This window comes from Salvelinus namaycush, unplaced genomic scaffold (assembly GCF_016432855.1).
Source record: "Salvelinus namaycush isolate Seneca unplaced genomic scaffold, SaNama_1.0 Scaffold281, whole genome shotgun sequence".
In the NCBI taxonomy this organism is placed as follows: domain Eukaryota; kingdom Metazoa; phylum Chordata; class Actinopteri; order Salmoniformes; family Salmonidae; genus Salvelinus; species Salvelinus namaycush.
Window position 1 is genome coordinate 184,697 of NW_024059686.1, and position 12,181 is coordinate 196,877.

The following is a 12,181-nucleotide window of genomic DNA, read 5'->3' on the forward strand; positions in this document are numbered from 1 at the left end:
CATTTTCATCGAGACGAGGTACAGAACGACCAGCTAGCTAGCCAAGCTAGTCGGTACAGCTCGGTAAGCTAGCTAGCTACTATACCAGCAGCATCCTAGTTAACTTAGCTAACAATACATAATTCTCTCGTTGACGGATGTTGGCTACCTCTGTCCGGTTCTCCTCTCTTCACTAGATGGACGGTAACTTTAGTGTTTAACCCCTCTGCGTCCAAGGACCGATCTTTTGAATATTATTTTCAGGGCGCCTCAATAGCAGGTATTGAACACCGGGTAAATAATCACTAGTCAGAACCTCAACCTCAGTATACATTCATTATATAAAAACATCTTAATATCTGATATTGTGAGTAAACAACCTCGGAATATAAAAGACAAGAGTGCGTCTTCCAGCCCTCCAATAAATTACATAATTCAACCCTCCCGGTTAGTAAATTTACCTCAACATGCCCCCGGAGAAGACAGAGTAACGACACCAGCCTTTTAGCGGGGCTGACTACAACGCTCGCGTCGCTAAATGAATTTCGTTATTAAAAATGACACTGCTCGCACGCGCCAACGAACGTCTAGAAGTCAGTTCTATTTGTGACGCAGATCGCGCTGGTTTATAGAAGCAGGTACCCACATGCCATCTCCTCATTGGTTTATAGAAGCAGGTACCCACGTGCCATCTCCTTATTGGTTTATAGAAGCAGGTACCCACATGCCATCTCCTCATTGGTTTATAGAAGCAGGTACCCACATGCCATCTCCTCATTGGATTATAGAAGCAGGTACCCACGTGCCATCTCCTTATTGGTTTATAGAAGCAGGTACCCACATGCCATCTCCTCATTGGTTTATAGAAGCAGGTACCCACATGCCATCTCCTCATTGGTTTATAGAAGCAGGTACCCACATGCCATCTCCTCATTGGTTTATAGAAGCAGGTACCCACATGCCATCTCCTTATTGGTTTATAGAAGCAGGTACCCACATGCCATCTCCTCATTGGTTTATAGAAGCAGGTACCCACATGCCATCTCCTCATTGGATTATAGAAGCAGGTACCCACGTGCCATCTCCTTATTGGTTTATAGAAGCAGGTACCCACGTGCCATCTACTCATTGGTTTATAGAAGCAGGTACCCACGTGCCATCTCCTCATTGGTTTATAGAAGCAGGTACCCACGTGCCATCTCCTCATTGGTTTATAGAAGCAGGTACCCACCTGCCATCTCCTCAGTGGTTTATAGAAGCAGGTACCCACGTGCCATCTCCTCATTGGTTTATAGAAGCAGGTACCCACGTGCCATCTCCTCAGTGGTTTATAGAAGCAGGTACCCACGTGCCATCTCCTCAGTGGTTTATAGAAGCAGGTACCCACGTGCCATCTCCTCAGTGGTTTATAGAAGCAGGTACCCACATGCCATCTCCTCAGTGGTTTATAGAAGCAGGTACCGACATGCCATCTCCTTATTGGTTTATAGAAGCAGGTACCCACCTGCCATCTCCTCATTGGTTTATAGAAGCAGGTACCCACGTAACATCTCATTGGTTTATAGAAGCAGGTACCCACGTGCCATCTCCTCATTGGTTTATAGAAGCAGGTACCCACATGCCATCTCCTCATTTAGCAAAAAATATAAACATAATTTAACATAAACATAACTTCTTTAAACAATAAAAGCTCATTTACAAACATTTCTGAAAATGGATATATAGCTTTTTGGAATGAAACTCTTCTTATGTTTCCCCATCTGAGCTCAGAGTAGATGAGAGATGTAATGTTTGTCTCTGTTGTGTTGAAGCCCAATCAAGCAGGAGAGACCAGCCTCCCCTGTACCCAGCTGTGTGTCCATGAAGAGTGACTGGTCTATGGTTCAACCTATACAGTTTAGAGAGGGAGACTTTTCTACTGAACAAAGGTAAGAAGAACTCATGGGTCATGGACAGTGAGTTAAACAACACTGTCTCTAGTCATTTCTCCTCTCCTATTTTCCCATTTAATTTTGTTGTTTTCATAATCCATAGGCTAATCCTTTTGTCCATTTTCATAGTCCTAAAACAATATTAAACAAACACAACATTCCCTCCCTGTGTGTGTGTGTGTGTGTGTGTGTGTGTGTGTGTGTGTGTGTGTGTGTGTGTGTGTGTGTGTGTGTGTGTGTGTGTGTGTGTGTGTGTGTGTGTGTGTGTGTGTGTGTGTACTCCCTGGATGAGGAGATGTAATCTCATGTTTTGTCCACAGAAACCAACAGGAGAGATCAGAGTCAGAGATTCTCAGTGGTCAGTCTTCCCAGAGTCATCAAACAGACCTGGCCTCCATATTCAGTGTATGTGGTCCTGTTATGTACATTTGTTTTTGTTTACCTCAAGTAAAGTTGATCTGTCAATCATTCATTAATGTGTTAATGAGAAAGCATTTCTTCTCTTGCTTAACTTATTTACTTTATTTATTTCAGTTGCTTGAAGAGAATATTATAACATTTGTGAAGAACGAGCTGAAGATGTTCAAGAGGATTCTTAGTCCAGAACTCCCAGAAGGCTTTGAGAGTCAGAAGCAGGATAAGGAAGTGGTGGATGCTGAAGATGAGAAGCAGGAGAGCAGTGCCAGAGAGGGGGCTCTGAAGATCACACTGCACGTCCTGAGGAAAATGAACCAGAAGGAGCTTGCTGACACACTGGAGAAAAGTAAGATCTGTCTGCCTCATGTTGAATGCTGTTTTATAACATTTAAAAGCTGTAGCTAAAGTACAGCTAAAGTAGCTGTGTAACTCAATGATATTGTAGCAGCCTTAACACAACACCGAGTGACCTCATCAAGTAGCAGCAGGGATGTGTTGTGGTGATTAATTTAGAGAGAGAGACAACATTAATAATACCATCAATAATACCAATAATAATGTAATCAGTCACAGCAGTCTGTAATGCATTATGAAAACATTTACACATTCAGTTATGAGAATAAACACCAGTGTTTAACGCAGTATTAAAACATGTATAGATTTATGCAGACAGTTAAGAGAATAAACAATTATAATTTAAAACTTTATAACATTCCTGCAATACTGTAGTCATTAAAACAGACGTAATATGAATATCCTCTGTGTTATTTCTAGATTCAGATGATCCTGCTGTGATTTGCCAACGTGAACTCAAATCTAATCTAAAGAAGAAGTTTCAATGTGTATTTGAGGGGAACGCTAAACAAGGAAACCCAACACTTCTCAATAAGATCTACACAGAGCTCTACATCACAGAGGGTGGAACAGGAGAGGTCAATAATGAACATGAGCTGAGACAGATTGAGACAACAACCAGGAAACAAGCAAGACCAGAGACTCAAATCAAATGTAACGACATCTTCAAACCCTTAACTGGACAAGACAAACTTATCAGAACTGTGCTGACAAAGGGAGTCGCTGGCATTGGAAAAACAGTCTCTGTGCAGAAGTTCATTCTGGACTGGGCTGAAGGAAAAGCAAATCAGGATGTCCAATTTGTATTTTCATTCCCTTTCCGGGAGCTGAATTTGATGAAAGGGGACAAACACACTTTGATTGATCTTCTCAATAACTTCTCAATGGAAACCAAACAATCAAGAATCTCCAACTTCGACAAGTACAAAGTTCTGTTCATCTTTGATGGTCTGGATGAGTGCCGACTGCCCCTAGACTTCCAGAAGAACAAGATCTGTTGGGACGTCACAGAGTCAACCTCCGTGGATGTTCTGCTGACAAATCTCATCAAGGGAAATCTGCTTCCCTCTGCTCTCCTCTGGATAACTACCCGACCTGCAGCAGCCAATAAGATCCCTTCAGTGTGTGTTGACCAGGTGACAGAGGTACGAGGGTTCAATGACCCACAGAAGGAGGAGTACTTCAGGAAGAGATTCAGTGATGAGGACCTGGCCAGCAGAATCATCTCACACATAAAGACATCAAGGAGCCTCCACATCATGTGCCACATTCCAGTCTTCTGTTGGATTTCTGCAACAGTCCTTGAACACATGCTGAAACATAAGAGAGAAGAGATGCCCAAGACTCTGACTGAGATGTACACACACCTTGTGGTGTTTCATACCAAACAGAAGAATGAAAAGTATCTTGGGAAAGAAGAGACAGGTCCACACTGGAATAAAGAGAGCATTCTGTCACTGGGAAAACTGGCTTTTCAACAGCTTGTGAATGGCAATCTGATTTTCTATGAAGAAGATCTGAAAGAGGCTGGCATTGATGTTAATGAAGCCTCAGTGTACTCAGGATTGTGCACACAGCTCTTTAAAGAGGAATGTGGGCTGTACCAGGACAAGGTGTACTGCTTTGTTCATCTGAGCATTCAGGAGTTTCTGGCTGCTGTATATGTGTTCCTCTCATTCATCAACAACAATGAGAATCTAATGGACAAACTGCAAACAAACGACGAGCCTGAGGTTACTTTCTACAAGAGAGCTGTGGATAAAGCCTTACAAAGTGAGACGGGAAACCTGGACCTGTTCCTCCGCTTCCTTCTGGGCCTCTCACTGGAGTCCAATCAGAAGCACTTGCAAGGTCTACTGACAAAGACAAGAATCAGCTCACAGAGCCATGAAGAGACAGTCAAGTACATCAAGGAGAAGATCAGAGAGAATCCCTCTCCAGAGAGGAGCATCAATCTGTTCCACTGTCTGAATGAACTGAATGACCATTCTCTAGTGGAGGAGATCCAAAGCTACCTGAGATCAGGAAGTCTCTCAGAAGACGAACTGTCACCTGCACAGTGGTCAGCTCTGGTCTTTGTGTTGCTGACTTCAGAAAAGGAGCTGGATGTGTTTGACCTGAAGAAATACTCCAGATCAGAGGAAGGTCTTCTGAGGCTGCTGCCAGTGGTCAAAGCCTCCAGAGCTGTTCTGTGAGTAAATAAAATTACATATAAGAACTAATCATGTGATTTTCACATTAGTATAACAATATTACCATACAATTCTAGAAGACAGAAGATTAATCTATATGTTGTTTGGGAGAATAAACCAAATGCATCTGCCATTGTCCTTCTACACTACTCGTTAAATTAACAGTGTGTTTGTGAAGTCATGATGATCTCTTTGTCAGGCTGTCAGGCTGTGGAGTCACAGAGGAAGGCTGTGCTTCTCTGGTCTCAGCTCTGAGGTCAAACCCCTCACATCTGAGAGAGCTGGATCTGAGTAACAATGACCTGAAGGATTCAGGGGTGAAGCTGCTCTCTGCTGGACTGGGGAATCCCCACTGTAAACTGGAGACTCTGAGGTCAGTATTCCTGTAGTTGGTCAACAAGTGATAACTGTTCACCAGATCCACATGTGTTTACCAGGCACACATAGTTCACACCATATGTATTTGGACAGTGAAGCTTACAGTTTTAAATGTGGCGCTATGCTCCAGCATTTTGGATTTGAGATAGAATGTTTCATATTAGGTGACAGTACAGAATGTCACCTTTTATTTAAAGGTTTTCATAAACATATATTTTACTGTTTGGAAATCAAAGCACTTCATGTCTCTAGTTGTCCCAGTTGAAAAAGTCTTAATTATTTATACAAATTAAAGTATTCATAAGTTTAGTATTTGGTCCCATATTCCATTCCTGCAGTGATTACATACTTGTGATTCTACTAACTTGTTGAATTCATTTGCAGTTTGTCTTGGTTGTGTTTTGGATGATGTTTTTCCTGATAGAAACTGAATGGTGAATAATGTCCTGTCATTTTGGAGTCACTTCACTTGTATTGTCAGTAAGAATAGAAGATGTTTCTGAACACTTCTACATTCATGTGGATGCTACCATGATTATGAATAATCATGAATGAATCAAGAATGATGATGAATAACAAAGTTATAGAGGCAAAAATATCAGACCCTCTCTGCTATTGGTAATGGTGAGAGGTTAGTATGTTTTGTGTAGCCTCTGTTATTGGTAATGGTGAGAGGTTAGCATGTTTTGTTGTAGCCTCTGTTATTGGTAATGGTGGGAGGTTAGCATGTTTTGTTGTAGCCTCTGTTATTGGTAATGGTGAGAGGTTAGCATGTTTTGTTGTAGCCTCTGTTATTCAAATCAAATCAAATCAAATGTTAGTTGTCACATACACATGGTTATCAGATGTTAATGCGAGTGTAGCGAAATGCTTGTGCTTCTAGTTCCGACAATGCAGTAATAACCAACGAGTAATCTAACCTAACAATTTCACAACAACTACCTTATACACACAAGTGTAAAGGGATAAAGAATATGTACATAAAGATATATGAATGAGTGATGGTACAGAACGGCATAGGCAAGATGCAGTAGATGGTATTCAGTACAGTATATACATATGAGATGAGTAATGTAAGGTATGTAAACATAAAAGTGGCATAGTTTAAAGTGGCTAGTGATACATGTATTACATAAAGATGGCAAGATTCAGTAGATGGTATAGAGTACAGTATATACATATGAGATGAGTAATGTAGCGTATGTAAACATTATATTAAGTGGCATTGTTTAAAGTGGCTAGTGATACATTTTTTACATCAATTTCCTTAATTAAAGTGGCTGGAGTTCAGTCAGTATGTTGGCAGCAGCCACTAAATGTTAGTGGTGGCTGTTTAACAGTCTGATGGCCTTGAGATAGAAGCTGTTTTTCAGTCTCTCGGTCCCTGCTTTGATGCACCTGTACTGACCTCGCCTTCTGGATGATAGCGGGGTGAACAGGCAGTGGCTCAGGTGGTTTTTGTCCTTGATAATCTTTATGGCCTTCCTGTGACATCGGGTGGTGTAGGTGTCCTGGAGGGCAGGTAGTTTGTCCCCGGTGATGCGTTGTGCAGACCTCACTACCCTCTGGAGAGCCTTACGGTTGTGAGAGGAGCAGTTGCCGTACCAGGCGGTGATACAGCCCGACAGGATGCTCTCGATTGTGCATCTGTAAAAGTTTGTGAGTGCTTTTGGTGACAAGCCGTATTTCTTCAGCCTCCTGAGGTTGAAGAGGCGCTGCTGCGCCTTCTTCACAACGCTGTCTGTGTGGGTGGACCAATTCAGTTTGTCCATGATGTGTACGCCAGGGAACTTAAAACTTTCCACCTTCTCCACTACTGTCCCGTTGATGTGGATAGGGGGGTGCTCCCTCTGCTGTTTCCTGAAGTCCACAATCATCTCCTTTGTTTTGTTGACGTTGAGTGTGAGGTTATTTTCCTGACACCACACTCCGAGGGCCCTCACCTCCTCCCTGTAGGCCGTCTCGTCGTTGTTGGTAATCAAGCCTACCACTGTAGTGTCATCCGCAAACTTGATGATTGAGTTGGAGGTGTGCATGGCCACACAGTCGTGGGTGAACAGGGAGTACAGGAGAGGGCTCAGAACGCACCCTTGTGGGGCCCCAGTGTTGAGGATCAGTGGGGTGGAGATGCTGTTACCTATCCTCACCACCTGGGGGCGGCCCGTCAGGAAGTCCAGTACCCAGTTGCACAGGGCGGGGTCAAGACCCAGGGTCTCGAGCTTGATGACGAGTTTGGAGGGTACTATGGTGTTAAATGCTGAGCTGTAGTCGATAAACAGCATTCTCACATAAGTATTCCTCTTGTCCAGATTGCGTCGTCTGTGGACCTATTGGGTCGGTAAGCAAATTGGAGTGGGTCTAGGGTGTCAGGTAGGGTGGAGGTGATATGGTCCTTGACTAGTCTTTCAAAGCACTTCATGATGACGGAAGTGAATGCTACAGGGCGGTAGTCGTTTAGCTCAGTTACCATAGCTTTCTTGGGAACAGGAACAATGGTGGCCCTCTTGAAGCATTAGGGGACAGCAGACTGGGATAAGGATTGATTGAATATGTCCGTAAACACACCAGCCAGCTGGTCTGCGCATGCTCTGAGGACGCGGCCGGGGATGCCGTCTGGGCCTGCAGCCTTGCGAGGGTTAACACATTTAAATGTTTTACTCACGTCAGCTGCAGTGAAGGAGAGTCCGCAGGTTTTGGTAGTGGGCCGTGTCAGTGGCACTGTATTGTCCTCAAAGCGAGCAAAGAAGTTATTTAGTCTGTCTGGGAGCAAGACATCCTGGCCCGCAACGGGGCTGGTTTTCTTTTTGTAATCCGTGATTGACTGTAGACCCTGCCACATACCTCTCGTGTCTGAGCCGTTGAATTGCGACTCTACTTTGTCTCTATACTGATGCTTAGCTTGTTTGATTGCCTTGCGGAGGGAATAGCTACACTGTTTGTATTCGGTCATGTTTCCGGTCACCTTGCCCTGGTTAATAGCAGTGGTTCGCACTTTCAGTTTTGCGCAAATGCTGCCATCAATCCACGGTTTCTGGTTTGGGAATGTTTTAATCGTTGCTATGGGAACGACATCGCCAATGCACTTTCTAATGAACTCGCTCACCGAATCAGCGTATTCGTCAATGTTGTTGTTGGACGCAATGCGAAACATATCCCAATCCACGTGATCGAAGCAGTCTTGAAGCGTGGAATCAGATTGGTCAGACCAGCGTTGAACAGACCTGAGCGCGGGAGCTTCCTGTTTTAGTTTCTGTCTGTAGGCTGGAAGCAACAAAATTGAGTCGTGGTCAGCTTTTCCGAAAGTAGGGCGGGGGAGGGCCTTATATGCGTCGCGGAAGTTGGTAATGGTGAGAGGTTAGCATGTTTTGTTGTAGCCTCTGTTATTGGTAATGGTGAGAGGTTAGCATGTTTTGTTGTAGCCTCTGTTATTGGTAATGGTGAGAGGTTAGCATGTTTTGTTGTATCCTATGTTATTGGTAATGGTGAGAGGTTAGCATGTTTTGTTGTAGCCTCTGTTATTGGTAATGGTGAGAGGTTAGCATGTTTTGTTGTAGCCTCTGTTATTGGTAATGGTGAGAGGTTAGCATGTTTTGTTGTATCCTATGTTATTGGTAATGGTGAGAGGTTAGCATGTTTTGTTGTAGCCTCTGTTATTGGTAATGGTGAGAGGTTAGCATGTTTTGTTGTAGCCTCTGTTATTGGTAATGGTGAGAGGTTAGCATGTTTTGTTGTAGCCTCTGTTATTGGTAATGGTGAGAGGTTAGCATGTTTTGTTGTAGCCTCTGTTATTGGTAATGGTGAGAGGTTAGCATGTTTTGTTGTAGTCTCTGTTATTGGTAATGGTGAGAGGTTAGTATGTTTTGTTGTAGCCTCTGTTATTGGTAATGGTGAGAGGTTAGCATGTTTTGTTGTAGTCTCTGTTATTGGTAATGGTGAGAGGTTAGCATGTTTTGTTGTAGCCTCTGTTATTGGTAATGGTGAGAGGTTAGCATGTTTTGTTATAGTCTCTGTTATTTCTCACTCATTATTATTCATGATTCATTCATGATTTTTCTAATCATTTTTCTAATCATGGCATCATCAGGATTAATTTAGTAGTGTTTAGAAACAGGTTATCTACTCACTTAGACAGAAGATTTATCCAGTCAGTATCCAACATTCAGTTACTATTGGGCAAAACACAACCAAAACAACCAAAACAAACTGCAAATGAAACCAATGAGTTTGGGACCAAATACTAAACTTTTGACTACTTTAATACACTATGAGTGAATTGGTCAGAATATTTATGACTTCTTCAAATGGGGGGTCTAGATACATAAAGTGCTTTTATTTTTCTAAATGGTGAAACAGATATGTATTAAAATACCCTCAAATAAAAGGTGACATTATATACTGTCACCTCATATGAAACATTTGATCTGAAATCCAAACTGTTGGAGTATAGAGACACATTTAAAATGTTAGCTTCACTGTCAAAATAGATATGGTGTGGACTGTATACCCAATACAATCTAAATCTGATACCTCACTGTCATTATAGATATGGTGTGGACTGTATACTCAATACAATCTAAATCTGATACCTCACTGTCATTATAGATATGATGTGGACTGTTTAATCAATACAATCTAAATCTGATACCTCACTGTCATTATAGATATGATGTGGACTGTTTAATCAATACAATCTAAATCTGATACCTCACTGTCATTATAGATATGGTGTGGACTGTATACTCAATACAATCTAAATCTGATACCTCACTGTCTGTCTTCTGACTGATACTGCTTTTTAAACTGGTCTGGTCAGTCTACTCAAATATTTGTACTATACATGTTTCAATCTACAAGCAAAACCTCGATCATTTGTCATTGTTAATGATACATCCATGTATTAATATATATAGATTTGGCAGGTTTCAGGACACTGATGTTAAAAAAAATATACTGCCACTATTTTCACCACCAAAGAATAGCAGTGTGATTTTAATATGATTTGACTCTTTGCAGGCTGTCACGCTGTCTAGTCACAGAGGAAGGCTGTGCTTCTCTGATCTCAGCTCTGAGGTCAAACCCCTCACACCTGAGAGAGCTGGACCTGAGCTACAATCACCCAGGAGACTCAGGAGTCAGACTGCTCTCTGCTGGACTGGAGGATCCACACTGCAGACTGGAGAAACTCAAGTATGTAGAGGGTTTATGTCCTTGTTCATATCAGACATGTTTGAGTCATCAGGCTAGTTAAGACAAACATTCTTACCACCACTTGGACAAAGTTACATGCTGACTGTGTTTGTGGTGTGTGTGTGTGTGTGTGTTCCCGTGTATCACTCATTGACTGTCTGTTCTTCTGCTTACCGCTACAGTGTGGAACATGGTGGAGAGTACACAATGAAACCTGGGCTTAGAAAATGTAAGTATTGACTGCTGTGAAGAATATGACTAAGAATAAGTCTTAATTCAAGTTAAGTCAAAGTCAAAGACAAAGACCACCATCATTACTTACTTGGCCATATTAAATATCAGCTGTAGTTCTACAGAAGCAGAAATCAGTTGAAATCAGGGACACCAAAGTTTAGAGTTGCTTTGACAATGTGTGTGTATGTGTCTTTGGCGCGTCCGTGTTACATAAGAAATGTGTGTTTTTGTTCATGCATGCATGCATACGTGTGTGTGTGTGTGTGTGTGTGTGTGTGTGTGTGTGTGTGTGTGTGTGTGTGTGTGTGTGTGTGTGTGTGTGTGTGTGTGTGTGTGTGTGTGTGTGTGTGTGTGTGTGTGTAATTAATGGGAATAAGTGTGTTTTATATTACCATACAGTATAACATATGATCATTCAACAAGCCTCAAGTTACCTTAACTTCTCCTTTTGATACCTAGAAACATCTACATTAAATGAATTAGTGAAAAGTGAGTTAACATTCTAATGTGAATGATGATGATTTCTAATATTTTGTCTGGTTTCGTCCATCAGATGTCTGTGATCTCACACTGGACCCAAACACAGTAGACAGACACCTCTCTCTGTCTGAGGAGAACAGAAAGGTGACATGTAGGAGAGAGAAGCAGCCGTATCCTGATCACCCAGAGAGATTTGAGGACTGTAGACAGGTGCTGTGTAGAGAGGGTCTGACTGGGCGCTGTTACTGGGAGGCAGAGTGGAGTGGGGGAGGGGCTGGTATAGGAGTGACATATAAAGGAATCAGCAGGAGAGAAGGGGGTAATGATTGTGGGCTTGGATATAATGGCATGTCCTGGAGTCTGGTCTGCTATGACAAAAGTTACTCTGCCTGGCACAATGATAAACCCACTACCATAGACGTAACCTCCTCCAGCTCCCACAGAGTAGGAGTGTATCTGGACTGGCCAGCCGGCACTCTGTCCTTCTATAGAGTCTCCTCTGACACACTGACCCACCTGTACACATTCCACACCACATTCACTGAGCCCCTCTATCCAGGGTTTAATGTTTCTTATGACACCTCAGTGTCCCTGTGTCATTTGGTTCCTGGGTCAAACACAACTTGATGTTTCACTCTAATCTGTTTTATGTTTGATCAGAATATGACATTTCTATACATGGAGTAACAATAGTTTATTATTTACTCCATGGTAACTCTGTGTAGGACTCTCTGTAATCCGGCTCCCTGTGAGATCACACACAGTGGACACACACACACACACACACAGTGGACACAAACACACACACACACACACATACACACACACACACACACACACACAAATACGTGTTAATATCACCTTCTGGGGACACATGTTCTCACACCACATTCTGGGGACACCTGTTCTCACACCACATTCTGGGGACACCTGTTCTCACACCACATTCTGGGGACACCTGTTCTCACACCACATTCTGGGGACACCTGTTCTCACACCACATTCTGGGGACACCTGTTCTCACAACAC

General features: G+C 42.6%; 1 protein-coding gene across 1 annotated transcript; it reads left to right on the top strand.

Moving 5' to 3' along the window:
- Positions 1–11,242: 11,242 nt before the first annotated feature.
- On the top strand, positions 11,243–11,969 carry LOC120039582 (stonustoxin subunit beta-like; the record flags this gene model as incomplete). The annotated part of the gene is made up of 1 exon (XM_038984998.1): positions 11,243–11,969. A coding segment is annotated over one exon (537 nt), but the record flags the coding sequence as incomplete, so codon positions are not given.
- Between the last annotated feature and the right edge of the window lie 212 nt (positions 11,970–12,181).